A 19973-nucleotide genomic window follows, 5' to 3' on the forward strand; every position below is an offset into this window, starting at 1 on the left:
GTTGCTACAGATTGCTTTGCAGCCAGCCATTTTACCACAGTGTCTCAATTGTGAGATACAGGGTAAGAAAAAATTATTGTAATTTATTCCCAAAACTGAGAGAATAAACCAATTCAAAAATTGTCCCTATCGATAATAGTAGGTGGGATACTGAGCACCATTTTCTCTTATCTAATTGCTTCTGCACATTTCCATATGGTTATTTGATATTTATGTCAGATTGTACATAACTAAATGTAAACTCACCGTGCCTGCTTCTTCTTTGCTCCAAATATAATATCACCAGCCAAAATACCAAACTGCAATTTTTGCAGCCATCCCTGATTTTCTTTCCCATACCTTCCTCCTTTAATGTTATCCAGTGTTATAAATTCTTTTTCATAAAAAAAGAAAATCTCAGATGAGCCATTGTTTTATTGAGACCCATGTTACTTTTGGTCTTCTGATGAGTCTATGCCTCTCTCTCTTGTTTTTCTAATTATTCCTTTGATCATTTTCCAAATAGATGTTTTTCTTTTGTTCTTCACTCTACAGTTCTCTTTCAAAGGCCTGGCACAATCCTTTGGAATAACTAACTAACCATAGATTAGGCTAGATAGGGCTGAGGATTTACTAGGAATGTTCAGAAAATAACATTACTTAAGGAATCAATAAAGGAACTGAGATAAGATCCATAAGGTACAGGAACAGGTATCTGGACCAATGCAGATCCCTAACGATGAGGCTTTCCTATTACCTAAGCAATGATATACATTTCTTACTTAATTTAAAGGTCTTTTGTAATAATAATGACTAATGTTCTGAGCCCTTTAGATATATTGACCAATTTGGTTTTCACAACAACCTTAAGAGGTAGATGTTATTAAAATCATTATTTTACACATGAGAAAACTGAAGCACAAAAATCTTAAGTGATTTGACCAAAGTTACCCAGTTGTAAAAAACAGAGTGGAGATTTCAACCCAGGCCATCTGGCTCCAGAACCCATTATTTGGCCACCTTGCTTTGCAGAATCCTTATCTGATCTCAACCTTTACATTCTATTTTATTAATGAAAAGAAATTCTATAAATTTATCTTTATTTTCTAAAGCTTGACTCTGAATGAAAGATAAATAGAAGGAGGCTTTTTGGGGGAAATGGCATAATTTTAAAATAGTAACAGAAAACAGTATTTTTCATGTTTATTTTTTTCTCTTTGAAGGAAAAGGAAGTATTAGTAAGAGGGAATAATACTCAAAGGGGGTATAAAAACAAAGTAGAAATTGAGAAAGTGATGAGAAATAGGTCCCAGAATTGTATAGAGTAGGTAGAAGCAGGTGGACAAATGGGGAGATACCAGTTAAGAGGCAATTTCAATGGACAGAATTTCAAAAGAATTAAAAGTGTAAAGAACTAGAGGATGATCTTCAGGAATAGAAAGGAAATGCCAGATGCAAGAGACAAGCATTTTGTAGCTAAAATCCATGGTATTTAGCAGCTAATTGAACTTGCTAGATAAAAGAAAGGGGTGGAAAAGTGAAATACACTATATGAGAATGACAGTTTCCTTATTTTGAGAGCCAGTGTGATGTGGTGGTTAAGAGGGTGCATTTAACCCCTCAGTGTCTCTGTTTCCCCCTCTGTAATGTGGGGAATGATGATAATGATTCTATCTCATATGGTTGTTGTCAGGATTAAATGTGAACCACAGATAACAGTGTCTGGCACACAGTGAGCACTAAGTGATTAAGAATACATTGGGATTCTAAGAGATCAAGAAAACTTTTATAAGTATAACAAACAGTAAGTGGCAGGTAAGTAAATTCCTGCATTATAAAATTCTATAAAATTCATTTCACAAGCCCAGCAGTTGATGGGAAAATGACCTATGAGATTAACTTAGCCTCAAACCTAATATGAAGCTGTGGTGTTACACAGCTGCTAAAAAGCTAATGCAATCTGAGGATGCATTGATGGATGTGCAGCGCTTACATCAGGGAGGATAATGCTATTGTGTTGAGCTATATGAAATTGTCATTTTTATAGGTCAAAAATGGTTGAGTGTTGGAAATTTCATGTGATTCAATCGAATGCTATTGTATTTTGCTCTATTGGGAGCAAATTTGCAGTGTTATTTTTCAGTTCTTCATTTGAGAACATTGAAATGCCAATTCTGTATTTAAGGAGAGCCACCATCCTGAAGAAAGAGATAGAATCTATGCCATATGAATAAAGGAATGTTTAAATTGAAAGATGCAAAGACTCTGAATAATCATAATAATTGTCCTCAAATTCTTAAAGTATTTTCATTTGGAAATGGATATATACTTACTTGGTGTTGAAACAGAAAAAGGGAAACAAAAAATTTGACCCAAAGGATGGAGAGACAGAGGCATTATTTAGTCTATTGTGAGAAGACCTTTGTAACATTTACAGTATCCCACTGTAGAATGGGTTTTCTAGAATGGTATCCTGGGACTCTAGAGATTGACCTGTATTCAGACAGGTGTTAGACCGATTGATCAGGTAAGAAGTTGTACTTGATTAGCTCTAATTTCCTTGCAAGTCTGCAATTTTATGGTGGTATAGCATTCCAAAAGAGTTTTCTACTCATTTTATCAGTTCATCGAAATATCTTTTAAATATTGAACATTATTTTACAAAATGATAGCAAAAACCAGTATGATACTATGGGGGAGGGGAAGAAATTTACCCTTCCAGGTTCTTTCGGTTGGTCTAATAAGCAAATAGACATGAGACAGATTAACAAGAGAACATGGCCAAATTTAATTATAAGTGTACATATGGGAACCCCACCTACATGAGAGTTAGAGACCCAACATACCTACCTGAGAAGTTCAGGGACAGAAAGAGAAAATGAGGTATAGGATGAGGTAAGATGCCTTTGAGCTTCAGAGAGGTGGAAGGTCATTACACGATAATAAGAGCACATGTTCAGTAATTAAAAGTTTGTCTTACTCTATAGTCAGTGTACAAAATATTATTTTTGGTGATAACTCTTATTATGGGAAAGGCCCCTAATTTAAATTCTTTAAAGGAGTGGTAAAAGTCTCTTGTGAGCCTACAGGGTCTCAATTTTTCTTCAGCCAAAGTGACTCATCTTGGGGAGGCCTGTTCTAAACCCCTTCAATAATTACTCTCAATATATTTGGAATCAGACAAATAAAATGATATTATAGATGCTTTATTAATAATTTCAAATATATCTATCTGTTTATCAATTTGGCCTGTATTTATTGGTACCTATTAATTAGCTGCATTAAAATTTCAAAATAGACAGTACAGTATTTCTATCTCAAGGAGCATGCAGCATCATTGGAGAGTTTTACTAGGAACTCCAGTGTGTCTCTACAATCAAGTTACTGATTTAGGTATCAGCACTATGTCTATAATGTAGTGGTTGTGTTTGTATTGAATTTAGATGTATCCTGGAAAAGAACATAGTAGTGAGCATGTGATTTTGTGTTCTGAAATGAATTACTTTCACATAGTAAGGAGGAATAAAAAAATTTAAAAAGGAGTTTAAAATAAAGTGATACAAAATAAAGTGATACAAAAATTATTTAAATTTATTTTGTAGTTGAAATCTGCAATTTTAAAATTATATCTGACACTATTAGAATTACCTGGATATCTTCAATACGTCCTAAGGATAGTGAATTATCAAAAGCTCTCAAAGTAATGAATCTTAAAACTAAAATTATATTTTAGTGCATAATAATTTTGGATCTAGAAATGATACTTAAGTGCCATGAATTATGAAAATATAAAAACCTCTTAGTGGCAAGTGGAAATAGCAAAGTGACATTCCTAAGGATGTACACTTGACTTTGAGAGATTCTGAAAATGTTGCAATTAATTTCTTTGAGTTAAATTTTAGTTATCTATTGGTAATCTATTTTTGTGAATTACTTTTAAACATTTTAAATTATAGGATTGGTTCCAGATTCCCTAAGTTAGTACATGATGAAAGAAAGCAAGCTGAAGCTCTTTGTAACCCACAGTGATTGTAATTTGGAGGCAAATCTGCCAAATGCTGATTATAGTTTAACATTGTCTCTGCTTCTGCGCCATTCCATTGACATTGATCTACTTTAACATTTATTCATTGCTATTCTGAATAATACGTATAACATAAACACACGCATATTCAGAAAGGATGAGAAAATTCTTCAAAACTCAGCTTAAATGTTACTCTATGTACTTGTCTTTTCTAAATTTCACAACTAGAATTTCCTCCTTGCACCTTTGAAATTCTGTAACTTCTATATCTTTCTTATGGTCCTTGTCACCTTCTACTTTAAACCACTCAACAAACATCAGCACTTTTTTTGTGAAGTTATTTTTTTTTATATGTTTTAGCTTCACTTTTTAACTCAGTGCTCCTTAAAGGTCAAGCTCCTGCACTACAGCCTTTAGGACAGGGTTTTATTCTTAGGAGGTACTCAATTAATATTTGTTGAAAAGATAAATTTGAAGATACCCTCAAATACACACACACTTACCATGGTTTCAGAATTTATGAGTTAGAAGAATCCCTTTAGATCACTTGGTACAAAGGTCACATTTTTCATGTGAGAACATTTATGTGATATGCTAATTAGGTCTGAGTGCCCAGAGCTTGTTTTGCTGTTCTTTATTGTAACTTTATTGACATATTGTGGAATTTGAATAATAGCATCTGTTGAAAACATGCTATTTACCTCTTAAAGTTTAGGAGATACTCATTTCATTCCTCCTCTTTGTTCTATAGAAATATTAGAGTGAAACATCTAAAATTATTGGTACAAGAAAGAGGAAACCCCACAGTCTATAGACATCACTGTTGCTAAACCACGGAGCCTGGCGTGGCTCCTGACACTGCCTTCACTATTGGATTCATGTTGCAGAGCAACTGAGTATTTTTGCTTGGTTTGGTTTTCTTTTCTATCCTTTTAAAAAAATTCTTTAATTACAATATACTGCTGAGCATTCGCTCTGTAGAGATTGTCTTCTAGCAGACATTTGAAGGATTCTCACTACAGGTGTCATGACTTCTCTGCTGGGACTGATTAAGAGGATTGTAGCAGAAGATGTTCCACATTCTCTTACAAGAACAGCTGTGTAGCATGTGGTTGAAAGAACTTCGAAAAACCAACATGTTCTGTGGAATGTGTAGTTCCTGTTAAGGCATTACTGTTTTTGCAAAAATATGTTGTATTTTTCTAAGGAAAATACTGTATACACTTATTTGGATTCCTAATGTCATCCATAACAGTTTTGGAAAGAGAACTGCAGATAGGCCTTGAAATATTTCTGCTGAGAAAAGGACATAAGGTAGTTTTACAAATATTCCTAGCCATAGATAATTAAAGTGGGGCCTAATATAAGTTGCCCATAGTTTATAAGGCGAAGGTGAAGTCTGTTAGCTTTATCAGTATGCCGAGACTTCCTGGCTTTGCTTCTCTCTCCATTTTAATCTGGACTTTTTTCTTTGTCACTGGTCATTCCAAGCTAAAGTTGAGTAACACTAATTAACTTCCCTTCTCTCTATAATTGGAGCCATCAATTCTTGGCTGCCTTTGCAATATGCAATAATACCAAACAATAAGTTTTTGTATTTTATCTACCTTTTGAGGTTCTCAGCAGGAGTATTGTTAGTCTGTTAGGAGTGACTCCATTACAGCTGGAGGCAGAAGTCCTCACGCCTGACAATAATTGCTGAATACTGAATAGGAAAACTTAGAGATAACTTGAGGCTTTGGATGATTTCATATTTCTCCAGTGTGGGTTTACTTTTGCTTCTGGGGAGACAACTATACTAGGAAAAATTCAGTTAATTAATTCAGTTAAAGATTTGACTGACTCGAAGCCAAGCTTCATTGCTCCTGAGCAATGCTTTTCTGATTGATTCATCCTTACTCCTTGATACATATTCAACCCAAAGCCTCTGTTGCCTTATTTTTTAAATCCATCTTTTTTCAAAATTTAAACATATTGACAAGTGAAAGGAAAATATAGAATGTGTGTGCATATAACCTCTTCATGGATTTTTAAAAACCCCGTTGTCTTGCCTAGTTTGATGAGACTGGAAATCGCTGCTCAGCTTGGCTTTTCTTTTTGAAATGTAGGACCCTGCAGGGTACCTCTTCTGGCTTCTCTTTCCTCTAGGTTTTTGTTTTCACAACTTACAAGTTTTTATACGCTCTCTGGTGCCTCCAAAAAGATTACTTTACTATTTTGTTCAACTTTTCAAGTAAGACTTGGTCTGAAACAATTTAATTTGCCATTGACAGAACTAAAAGTTTGTTATGAACACTTTTGAATGAAAATAATTCTCAGATTTAATTTGTAATGTTTCTATTTTCCTATAAAAATCTCAACAAAACAAACTGACTAAAAGTCATAAAAATAAACACTGAGAATTTAAGAATCTCAGTACTGAAATTGTGTATATAATAATTTCTTACATAATATAATAATTTCCAGAAGGGGAGAAAGTGTGTTTCATGAACTTAAGAAAGGCAATAATAGAATTTAATAATTCTTAAAGGTCCAGGAATTATTAATTTGAAGGATTTCTTAGAAATTGAGCAAAAGTTGGTGTTAAGTATGTAAAATACATTTTTGACTACTTTTTAGTTAATGTCAGTCAACAACATTTGTTCATTTGTGCGTAAATCTGTTTTTAAATATCCAAAAGCATCAGAGTTGGATATGAATGCATTTTTCAAGTTTATTTTCAATTGAATTTAGATAGCCACCTAAATAAGATAATCTAATTTAAAATAATTGGGCAATATAATTTGAAATAATTTAATGTAAAATAATTAAAATAATAATCTGCCTATTTTATGTAAAAATATTTTGTCTCACATAAATGAAAAACTAAACATAAATAAAAACAATTTATCTCCTGGATAAATTGAGTTTTTTTCTCTTTATATAGCAAAACATAGCAAGCAAAGACATGGTAAAAGCAGTTCCTTAAAATATGATTATTTTTTAGAGTATAATTTAATATTAAAATGTTTTAACTAAGGTTTTAAAATACTGTAATCTAATTTTAAAAATGGATGGAGTTTAGTCCTTTCTATATCTTATGTGTGGCAATTACATAGACATGACCAAGATGTCCTTTTTTTGATGGTTAATAATTTAGGTTTATTCCTAAAAATAGAAGATCCTAAAAAGTGAAAGAAAGACTTTTATGTGAAATATTCTGTCTTAACCAAGATATTAGAATTGAGGGAAGTTGCTTTACTTTTCTCTCTTTCTCTGTCTCTCTTTGTGTGTGTACATACATATCTGCATTTATAGCTACATCTCATTGATCTTTAATAATGTAAGATCTAAATAAAGCCTTCAGACTTTCTACTTGTCTTCTTATAATTAAATGAATTTCAGATCATTGATTTGTTAAAAAAAAAAAATGTCTCGGGTAATGAGTTACATGACAGAACTATATCTCTTTCTCTTAGAGAAAAAAGTCCATGGATTCTCTGGTAATATAGTGTTTAACTTCGAAGAGGAATTGAATAAGAATGTGAATCTTCAGTTTTGGGTTTGTGCACGTACATGTGCACATTCACTTCCCCTTGGTATCTTTAATACCAGTTAAATATGTATAGTACTAAATTGAGGTTCTTTTTATTGAACTTATGTTAATTGTCTGCACTACTCAGTTCATCTAGTCTTCTCGTTTAACCTGTGGACACTGTCTACTGTATATCTTTGGTACTAAGATTTAATTCTACTATAAAAACCGAATTAAAGATGTGTGCTGGTCCAGATGACTTTCTTCCTTCATCACTTTTACTTCAGTTGAAAAATGAATATGATACTGAGTTGTTGTTCTGGGACTTCACAATACATTAAACCCTTCTCAACATTTTTCTCAAAACGGAGTTCATCTGCTTGGTGCCATAAATAGATGAATGTTCTTTGTAGTACTGCTCCTCTGAAGCGGTTTAACAATTAGTCGATTTAGAAATCAGGAGTATTTCCATTTTATCACTTCTTCAAGATTTGTTCCTACATTAGAAAAGTACATATTTATCCAGTTAGCTCCAACGTAAAACAAAAGAAAACTTTCAAAAACTTAATCGTGAATTGTTTTTTTATTTTTTGCTTAAAGTTTTACAAGAAACAATGTTTTAGGTTCTAACAAAACTAAGTTTACGTACTTTTTTCAAATGACTGACAACTTTCACACTAGGTAATCAAAAGAACATTTTTTTCCTAATTACGAGATGATGAAACTTAATACTGTATAATTCTGTAAAAGTGCTTGACTGTCCACAATGGATATGTTCATTGTGTCAGAGATTATTGTAATTAGTTTAGTGATGCTTCTGACAATCCAGTATTGTAGGTATTCAGAAAGAGACTTTTTAGGATACAAGTTGCAGTTCTTTCAAATGTAGCTGTTTCTGGGTATACATCATCATAATTATTATTAATAATTGTCTTTCCTCAAAGTTTTACTCTCTTCTGATCTGCATTATATGCATCTTTTTCCAAGGAATTAGAAAAGCTTTATTTAGTAATATAAGGCATTAGCTAAGACAAATTTTATTTTGAGTCAAAAAGATTAATCACTTGATTGATAGCTAATATATTCCAGCATCTAGGAAAGAATCAACGTATTTCCCATGAGCTGAACTAGTCATAATGTATTGGTGGATTTCTTATTGCCAATTTCTACTTTTCATTATAGAAAAAATTAATACAAGCAATACTTGCATTAATGTAAACTTTTTGTTTAAGCATTGCTTCTATTTATTCTATAATGAAATATAGTCATTGCAAGAAATTAAGAAAACCTAGACATTCATATAAAAACATTAGAAAATAATTTCTACATTCTGCTATGCTATCTTCTATGTTTATATGTATATATAAATATATTTTAATCAAAATTAGTACTATACTATACATTATCCTTGAAATTTTTTTCTCTGAACAAGATATTGCAGATCTGCTTTAGTTAATCATTTATTTAATTTTGTACAGGTGTCAATCAAACAGATATGTATGTCTTGTGCTTTTGTGGAGCTTAACTGTTTAGTGAGGGTAATATAAAACAAACAAATATATAAAAATATAATTCTAAAGTATAAGTTTTATGTAGGAAATAAACAGCTTTTTAGAAGGAGAATAATTTTAGGGTCGAGACCAGCTTTAGAGTGGGTATTATACAGAGCCAGAATGCTGACATTTAAGCAGAGGCTTAAAGAATAAAAAAAAGTCAGCTATGCAAGATTGGAGTTAAGAGCATTCTAGGAAGAAGAAATAGCATGTGCAAAGGCCATAAGATGGGAAAGGTTTGATGTGTAAAGGGACCTGAATGAAAGCCATCTGGCTGGGGCAAAGAGAAAGAGAGGAATACTGGCCCATGATGAAGTTAAAGAGATAGATGGGGCCAAGTCCCGTAGACCAAAGAAAAGAGATTCCAAGTACTACGGGAAAGCTTTAAAGACTCTTAGAGTGGTGAAATTTCATGACCTTGTTTACATTTTTCAGAAGAATGCTCTGGATGTTATATGGAGGATGAGTTAGAGACTGAACAATAGTAATTATGCAGAGATATGAGTTGGGAGGCCCTTGAGGTAGTCCATGAGAAAGATGAAAAGCTTGCATTGAGCTGATAGGAACTATGGGGAGAAGTAAAGAGCTGTGAGATGTGTTTTGGAGTTGGAATGGACAATCTATGAATTGGTCGTGAATAGGAGTTGGTAGGTTAAAAAGGAGTTGAGGAGGATGGCTCCCATTTATGGCCTAAGGAATCAAGTGGATGGTGGTATCATTTATTGAAAAGGGGTGGACTTGGTAAGGACCAGGATTGGGGTGGTGGTTGTGGTATAAAATAAATATTTAAAATTTAGATGATAGTTCTGAGGGGCTTGTAAGACAATACTCAGGTGAGTCTGGGCTGATGATACACATTTGGAAATTATCATTGTATAGATGGGATTTAAAGCCAAAGGAGAAGATAAAATAACCTAACAGAAGAGTGAACATAGACAGATGAAGAGGGCTCAGAACTGTGCTCTGACGATGAGAGATTGTATGCCTGAGAATCCATGAGGAGAAAAATGGGAGAGTGTGCTATCAAAAAGCCAGATAAGACAGCTTTAGAAAGGAAGGAATGGACAGCTGTGTCAATGCTACTGCTCAAACTAGTGCAAGGAGGGCCAAAAAGTGACCACTGGATTTAGCAGTACAAAGGTTACTGGTGATAGCGTCAAAAGCAATTTCAGGGCTATGTGTCAGAAGGCATATTGTAATAGATGTTCATAATTGATAGAGGATTAGCTAAAATTTTGATGGCTAAATATAATCCTTACTTGAGATAGCAGAGTATACTCGGCCACACATATTGCTGACAAGCCAGTGTTTCCTAAGAAATAGACTCGTGGATTTTTAATGGCTCATAGGCCCTTGGGAATTGCCGATTTGCAATTCAGTGGAGTTTGCCCAGGGGAATTTTCACTCTGTCTTCTCCCCTCTGAGTGTGAGTATGGGCTAAAATCCACAATAAGGATTTGGACACTGAGTATGGGCTAAAATCCACAATAAGGATTTGGGAATATGAATACTAGCTTAGTTTCTCTTTGAGAGTATTATGCATTTGCCAATTTGATGTTCTCTGCTCTGGTCTGGGTATCATTTTATCTTTAGGCAGTAAAAAGCCTGGAAAGGCTAAGGCTCTCTCTGGTTCAGACTTGTACTCCTTGACCTCTGCGCTGCTCTTTTGGGGTGCGTGGACATTGCCAGCCTGTGGTTATTAGGTACATGCTCTTGTTTCCATTCTCTTAAAATTGGAAACTGTGGATAGGCTCATTGTTGAATCTATCCAGAGCCTAACATGTACTATGCTAAAATAGACGAGAGTTCTAGAAAGAACGTAGCTTTTGTAGCCAGTGACTGAGGTTAGGATCCTCTGCCTCAATTTTCTCATCTATAAAATGAGACAAATAAAGCCAACTTTTGAGGGTTATGGTAAAGATTTAATGTAATGGGTGAAAAGAGAACCAAGTAGGTGCTCAAAAAATGATAGCTGAAAAAATGATGGCTATAATGATAACTGTTCAAAGTAAATGTTTAGTATTTCGGAAATGTTGAACTAGTTACCTGGGTTATGATTTGTCTGTATGATATTGGTCCATGATTATAAAATATTGTCCAGTACATAAGCCTCTGCAAACTTGTTCATTTTTGGATAATTAACAATAGCCACAGTAAGTCCTTTGTCATCAATATCCTGTACCATAGTTTTATTATCAAAATCTATGTAAGCTCATGACCTTCACTTTTAGTGGATGAGTACATTTCTTTTATTCCTATTAAAAGGATAGATTTTCATTGAACTTTAATAAAAGTTGGTTCTCTGATAAGACAGCATGGTAATGCTGTTCAGAACCAAAAGTTAACTTTCCTTATTAGAATTTCATGGCAGTAGGAGGGGAAAAATGTAAGCCTGATACAAAAATGGAGAAGTTTATATTTCTGCTTTATCTTAGGAGACAATACCTAATGGCCTCCCTTCACATTGAAAAGAAGGACTAGATGTGAAGTTTTATTTCTTGGTTTCCATTTCTCTTATGGTGGAGAAACTTTTTTTTTCTATGCAAAAGTGCAATTCACTAGCTTAAAACCTTGTAAGAATCATAGGTCCCATTTTGGCTGCTCAGATACCACAAGAATTAAAATGAAATAAAACAAAAAAGAAATGATTGACGTGTGTTAATAGATTATCTTTCCAAAATGCGGCTAATTAGTTTTGTGCAGAGGACTGCTTGTTTATGGATACTTTGACCCCTCCAACTGTAAGAATATGTGTTCCTTGGCCTAGTTAGGCAAAACATATGTGATAAATTTAAATTTAAGGTAGAAATAACTTCTTTTGATTAAAAAAGGATTTGACTTTTAAGTGGGAGAAGAGGGGAGAGTGTTATAGCTTGTATGAAATTTCAGGAGCTGCTTTTCTAGTAATTTGAATGAACTCAGCGCCCATTTTCTGATTTTTCCCGAGTAAATAAGAGTAAATGATTTGCTCTCTAAAAAATTTATTTTATCATCACTTGAATATTTATTGCCTATATTTTCAAGGAACTATGTTAATACTAAGTACTATACTGTAATAAGTAACTGAGGAAGGCTTGATTTTAAACTCTCTCTCTTTATCAACAGTTTGGAAGGACTGAAGTAATTGATAATACATTAAATCCGGATTTTGTAAGAAAATTTATTCTGGACTACTTTTTTGAAGAAAGAGAGAATCTTCGTTTTGACTTGTAAGTTCTTCTAAAACTTTTTTATTTTATTTTTTTAACCTTCTCAAAGTTTATTTTATTTTTACTTGTTGAAAGGAGTTTGCACGTAGCTTTTTATTTTTTTAATTAAAAAATGTTTTCAATATTATTTTATATTAATTTCAGGTGTACAGCATAGTTGTTAGACATTTATATAATTTATTAAGTACCCCAGTAAGTCTAGTACCCACCTGGTACCATACATAGTTATTACGATATTATTAACTATATTCCCTATCCTGTACTTTACATCTCCAGAATTATTTTGTAACTACCAATTGTACTTCTTCCCTTCACCTTTTTCACCCGGCCTTCCCCCAACCTAAATCTGGCAACAATCACTTTGTTCTCTGCATCTGTGAATCTGTTTCTGTTTTGTTTGTTCATTTATATTGTTCTTTATTCCACATATAGGTGAGATCATGTGGTATTTGTCTTTCTCTGACTTATTTCACTTAGCACAATACCCTCTAGGTTCATCCATGTTGTGGCAAATTGTAACATTTCATTATTTTTTGATGGCCAAGTTATATTCCATTGTATATATATATATGTACTGCTTCTTCTTTATCTAATTGTCTATTGATGGGCACTTATGTTACTTCCATATCTTGGTTATTGTAAATAATGCTACAATGAACGTAAGGGTGCATATATTTTTTTAAATTAGTGTTTTGGATTTCTTTGGATAAATACTCAGAAGTAGAATTATTGAGTCATAAGATAGTTCTCTTTTTAATTTTTTTGAGGAACCTCCATATCGTTTTCCATAGTGGCTGTACCAGTTTTCAATCCCACCAACCGTGCATGAGGAGGGTTTCCTTTTCTCCACATCCTCGCCAACACTTGTTTTTTGATTTATTGATGATAGCCATTTTGACAAGTGTGAGGTGATATCTCATTATGGTTTTAATTTGTATTTCTCTGATCATTGGTGATCTTGAACTTCTTTTCATATGTCGAATGACCATCTATATGTCCTCTTGAGAGAAATGTCTATTCAGGTCCTCTGCCCATTTTTTAATTGGATTTTTTTGGGGGGGCGGGTATTAAGTTGTATTAGTTCTTTATAAATTTTGGATATTAACTCCTTATCAGATGTATCATTGGTGAATATCTTCTCTCAATTGTCTTTTTGTTTGTTGGTGGTTTCCTTTGCTGTGCAGAAACTTTTTAGGTCGATGTAGTCTCATTTATTTATTTTTTATTTTGTTTCTTTTGCCTGAGGAGATACATCCAAAAAATATTACTGGGAGTTTATTGCCTATGTTTTCCTCTAGGAATTTTATGATTTTGGGTCTTATATTTAAGTCCTTAATACATTTTGAGTTTATTCTTGTATAGGATATAAGAAAATGGTCTAATTTCACTTTTTTTTTTTGCATGTAGCTGTCCATTTTCCTCAACATCATTTATTGAATAGACTGAAATAGTCCTTTAATATATTTACCCCATTGCATATCCTTGTCTCCTTTGCCACAGATTAATTGACCATATAGAAGTGGGTTTATTTCTGGGTTCTCTGTTCTTTTACATTGATCTATGTGTCCATTTTTATGCCAGTACCATGCTGTTTTGATTACTGTAACATTGTAGTATAGTTTGATATCAGGTAACATGATACCTTCAACTTTGTTCTTATTTCTCAAGATTGCTTTGGCTATTTGGGGTCTTTTGTGGTTCCATATAAATTTTAGGTGAAACTTGAATTTAAAAAAATTAATTTTTAAAGGCAATTTTTATAACATAAGACTGAGTCCTATGATTGCACTGAATACTATATTATATTGGCAGGAAACCAGATAAATTCTGTTTAGAGTCTTCCCTGAGCATTGTCGCCAGCACTGCTTTGAATTCTATAGGTTTTTGGCTATGTTTAATGAAAAAAATAAGTGAAAAATTTAACTATGTAGAAATGCTGGGCAGTACATATGAACATTCTTTCAACCATTCTGTGCCTCAGTGGGTTTTTTACAAGTTCTGCACATACTCCAGGGTGATCTCATCTACTCCATGGTGGACGTCTCACAGATTAAGTTTCTCTCAGCTGCTTCTTTGTATATAGTACACGGATCTCTGCTAACAATGGTTTCTTTTTATCACTTCATGGCCTTATATTTCCAAGACCCAGAATGCTAGAGCCAGAATTTTTTATGTTTTTAATATTCTTGTTATTTTGCTGCTGAATCAGGCATATTAAAATATTGTCATTAAGATTGACTCCCTGTTTACAGAGAATCTGGAGTCAGTCTGTTTATATTATTATTGAGTTTTTGTTCCACAGAAGTAAACTGTGGTGGTTGTTGAAGTGTTTGGATATTGTTAAAAGGAAATCTATTGAAATGGAAAAGTATAACACATTATAGTATGTCCTTTAATATATTAAAACAGAGTTTATGAACATCACAAGTATTTAAAAGATAAGTCTTATTTTAATAGCTGAAAACAACAAAGTATACTATGTCATGATTTATAAAGATTTTTAAAATTTTATTTGAAAAATTCATAATATGTCTCCTAATGTAAAAAAAAGGCCTCTACTGTTAGTAATCTTTCTCATTTTTCTCTAAAATTTGTGCACTAAAATAACCTGCAGTACTTCTTTAAAAAAAGAGAGTTTTATACTAGCCCCTTTCCTTCAAGAGTTGTAGAAGTTCTGAGTATTCAGTGTTATGATCAAATAAAAATTCTTATGCCCCATTTTGTTTTTATTTTCTTGAAACCCATTTCGAAGTAATAAAAATGAGTCTCATGAGAAAAAAAAGCTGATAGTGGAATGTGTTGATTTCCTGACCATGTGTGTCCTGGAAATTGTACATAGTGTTTTTATTTAAAAACAGATATATAAATCATGTAGAATGTGGTTTCATTGTCCCATTGTTCAGGGCCTTTATAGTAATTTTTTAAATGAATTTTCCTTTTATCTTAGACCAGTATGGTACCCCCTTAATTTTTTACCTCTAGTTTCAGACTTTATCCTAAAACCAGCCACTATTTCATGATTCTTTGTTCTCTCTTTATTTCTTCATTCACATTTATCTGTATTGTTTTCTTTCATTAAAGCAATAAATATTTATTATAAACTTTAAATAATATAGGCATTTAAAAAGTGAAAGTTTGCTGTTATCCCAATACCAAAAAAAAAAAGTCTGTCTTTGTCACTATACATATCTTATTCATTTTAATGTCTGTATAATTTCCATTGTTTGAAAAACTACAATTTATTTAACCAAACATTTACTGATGGACAGTTTGGTTGCTCCTCTTCTTACTTATTACATGTAATTTTGCAGTGAGTATCCCTGTATGCGATTTTTTTTTTTTTTTTTCACATTTAGAAGATAAATTAGAGTCAAATTTTAGGGTGAAAAGATATGGACATGAATACTCACTGCTTGGTTCTAATTTTTGAGGCCAGTTTAGTGGTCCTATAAGCTTTCTTAGTTCTTTGAACTCCTTGCCTATATTTTAGCACTACTTCTGTTTTGTTTTGGTTGCTGTCTGCCAACAGGCCCCTGTCACTAACATGAGCAGCTGCTGCCAGGTGACTGTACTCACACACTTTCCCACACTGTTGTCTCGTTTTGACCTTCCTTGTGCTAGCCTCTTCAATCTGTGTCCTGCTTATTATTCATCACTTGATATTTATAACTGTGGCTGTTCTAGAATTGTACAAGTAGAATGAAAAGAGAGGAAATAGTGCTCTCAAAAGGATGATAGTAAGCAAATATTAGTCAGTAGAACATTGAGCAAAATTTAAGAGCTGGGCTAGTCATTCTGGAGAGGTGAAGGTAAAGAAAAATTTCCCTGTATACAGAGGCTAGTGAGCATGTGCTCATTAATACTGAAGGCAAGACTATGGAAGCTAATGGATTTTAAGGAGTGTCCAGTTCAAGAAACGTAATTCCATTAAAGTTGGTGCTGTTTAGTCATTTAAATAGTATGTCTGTTATGCCAAATAGCATTTTAAGAATCACTTTAACAAATTAGTGAGTCCAAAGGAGAATATATTAGGTTAGGAAGACACCTGATACTTATATCATGTTTGTCAAGCTTACTAAGTATGCTTAGCATGGACAAGGAAAGACTTAAAAATAGGAAGGAAGTTAGGGCATTGATAGAACTTAATGTACTTTTCTATAGTTGATGATAATGATATTTCTTAACTTTACTGTATGTGTGTCAGGGAATTATAAAAGAAAGACTTCAATACACTTACTGGTAGAAATATGGAAGGAGGAAATGATTAGATGGTTTAAATTGTTTGTTACTAATATCTTTCAATTATTTATAAATTAAATGAAATAATTACAGAAGTTTATGAAGTTTGCAGTTAGTATATGTTTTATAAGCACATTCAAAACGAGCTGATTTACAATATTAATACTATTGCTCTTAATCATTGTTTATAATAGACTCATTCACATATGTAACCATATTTAATCCACCAGACAAATTTCTGAGGTGGAATTATCTAATTTTTATAAATGAGAAAACCAAGGCCCAGAAAATTTAAAATGTTCAAGGGATCTGTGCATTCCAACACTGAGTCAAATTTTGCCTATAATATTTTATAATTAAATGGTACAAGACCTGAATTTCTAAAATTTTATGAAGATTAAAAATAATGCCTAAACTGGATATTTTTATTTTTGCCTTGGTTATCTAATACCAAGTATATGTTTGACGTATTCCACTGCACATTGAAAATAATAACATATTAAAACATATTTAATCTAAGTAAATAAAAGTATCTAGGAAATTATTATGTTTGATTGGAATGGGAGCATCTTGTATTATTTTATTTTCTCTGAGTGTGACAAGAAGAAATAAAGTAACGGATTAGTTTAGGTACATTGATATATTTTATCCTCTTCACTTATTTTTTTTTTAAATATAGTAATTTTCACAGATATTGTATAATGTTCAAAATGTGAAAGCATATTGCAAAACTGAATTAAGTAAGTATCACTTTACCTTTGGAGTCTATTTGGTTAATTTCAGGAATATGATTCAAATAACATTATTTCAATTTTATATGAGCTCTAAAAAATTCAAACAATTAGAGCCAGAGGAAAGGATGCCGAGAGATTATGAAGAAAAGCTATATGCATGTTCTCTTAGTTCATGTAATAGTTTTAATATCACTTTAATTAATTCCTTTTGATTTCCCATTTATTAGAATATCTCTCATAACACTTTTAACCTGTGAGAGAAGGCTTTTTTTCTTTTTACATTATTATTCTTCTAGCATATCTATTTAAATAAGTGTGGAAAACAGTGTAATTGTTCATTAGTTATGTGTATGTAGTTATCTATTATGCTCAACTATGATCGTTCTTAAAATTTTGTCTTAGAAATGTGTTATTCTTAGGAAGAATGTGCATTGTAGAAATTTGGAAAATTAAAAAAGGATAAAGTAGACCATAAAATTACCTTTAAGTCCAACCAGCATCACCCAGGGAACTACCACAAATCCTCCAAAATATTTACATATCCCCTTGGGGAATAGCAGTACTGAAGAATATGGTAGTCTAAATTGGCCAACAGATAGATATAAATGGTTTTCAGAATTGTTTGTTATTTAGGTAATCTGTCCATTGATTTTACAAAATTCTAAAAAACAATAAAAAAAAGTAGCTTTGAAAGTGTGCGATCTAAACAATTATTATGGAAAGTTTGAGAAATGACTTTCAAGAGCTTTTTTTAAATTTACCTTTCAATGCTGATAGAAAATTGTAATGAGAGAGAGAGAGAGAGAGAGAGAGAGAAGGTGAGAGAGAAAATAAATATGAATGAATATGTATTCCTAGCACCACTGGCCCAAATTCCTGTAACTTCTGATTAATCCACAGTAATTATTATTGTAACTGTGATATACTTGAGATATATTTTTAAAATTAGTTTATCAACTGTGAATTTTAAAATTCTGCCATTTTGATCTAATTTATTACTTATTCATTCAAGAGACATAGTTGCTATCATCATGATATATATATATATGTGTGTGTATATATATATATATATCTCACAGATAAAGTCATAAACTTTGGCATTTATTTTGTTATAATTATCACACCAAAAATAAATCACTGTTGTCACTGTTGAAAACTATATTATTGGCAGCACAGCTGTACAAAAATGTCTTTGAGCAAGAAGTGTGGGTAGCCATATCACTACATAGTATATGCTGGAATTAGGAAAAATGAGATATAACTCTTTTCACTCTTGTTTTTCCATTTAGATCAGAACACCAACAAGGGAGTTATATATATATACCTGGGTTTGACTTACCTAGCAAATTATTTTTTTATTGGTGAATAAAATAGTGATAATTACAGAATGTTATTATCTATTTTTGAAGGATATCAACACTTTGGGGGAAAATAAGTTGTTTTATTTCTTCCAATAATTGTCTCAACTCTAATCCCAGTTTTCCATATTGGTTAAAATCTCCCTTAACAATGCCATGATCTAATTTCATGACTTTTCAGTCACTTTTGTTTATTGGAACCATCTCATTTTGTTAATCATTATGTACTCTTCACTTTAAAACTTTAATCTCAAACTTAATTCACTTCCTCTCCCTTCAGTTGGAGCTATTGTCTCAGCTATTTGCAGGAGAGGAGGGAGATGGAAGAGCAGAAAGGTAGGAAAGTTGGAAGGCAGAGATGTGGGTCTCTTACCTCCTGAAAAATCTAGTCTTTAAAGGGTACTGGCCTCAAGGGACCTAAGCAAGCACCCGGCATGCCTTCCTCATTATGAAGGAAGGACATTGTTTTTAAAAAAGACATTGTTCCTTGTGCCTCAGCTCTCAGAAGGCACTTTCTAAGACTGTTACCTGACATGCTCTTCATTTACAGAATAAGGGTCTACCTACAGGCAGGTTCTATAGCTGACTGGGGAACCAGATGCTGTCCGCCCCTTCTCACAAACACCCTAAATTTTCGGGCTCCCTTTCACGTGGCTTTGGAGAGTGGAAAGAACCTCCTCTTGCCCTCCCAAGACGTAGGGAATAACCTGTTACTTTACGAGTAAGCTTTGTGGAGAGGGTCTGACCCTAATGCGAGGATTCATCAGCTCATTGGCAGCTCTGAGCTAAGCATGGGGATACTTAGCATCTTTTATTTTCAACTTTGTACCTTAGTTGGAATTCGAGAACACAGGAATAATTCCAGTCAACATCTGTACTGTGAAATAGGAAACATAACCCTTAGGATCCACCCAAATCAGTTACTACCAATTTAGTACTCTAAAAAAAAAAAAGATTTCAATAGTAGGACGAAGTTGTTTACAAAATTTCCCTTAGTAAATTTAGGCACAGTGGGATACACCCTCCTAGGAGTAAACTGCTGAGCTTCCTGCTTTGCCATGTATTGTCTCTTCCTTGAGCATATGGCACTCATAAACACACACACACGCACGCACTCACACACACACACGCACGCACTCACACACGCACTATAACCATTTAGGGTGCAGTGTTTACGTTCCGACCTGTGAGGATAAAGACCAGGGTAAGTCTTGATACTTTTAGAAAAGTTAGAAGGAAAATTCCACTAAAAGAAAAATCATGGTAATTTCGAATGCATATCATAATTCAACATATTATCTAAAGCCTTAAGGTGTATGCTGTAAATTACCTATTTTTGAGATAATAGCATTTAAAGGCCATT

The 19973-nt window shown here is 32.9% G+C and overlaps 1 protein-coding gene across 1 annotated transcript in view; it reads left to right on the plus strand.

Moving 5' to 3' along the window:
- The window catches only part of CPNE8 (copine 8), a 180518-nt gene that overhangs the window by 28239 nt on the left and 132306 nt on the right, over nt 1-19973 (plus strand). Inside the window, exon 4 of the mRNA XM_006918241.3 lies at nt 12176-12279. Within this exon, the coding sequence (XP_006918303.1) occupies nt 12176-12279 (104 nt within the window). The remainder of the gene's footprint in view (nt 1-12175; nt 12280-19973) is intronic.

This window comes from Pteropus alecto, unplaced genomic scaffold (assembly GCF_000325575.1).
Source record: "Pteropus alecto unplaced genomic scaffold, ASM32557v1 scaffold778, whole genome shotgun sequence".
NCBI classification, from domain to species: Eukaryota; Metazoa; Chordata; class Mammalia; order Chiroptera; family Pteropodidae; genus Pteropus; species Pteropus alecto.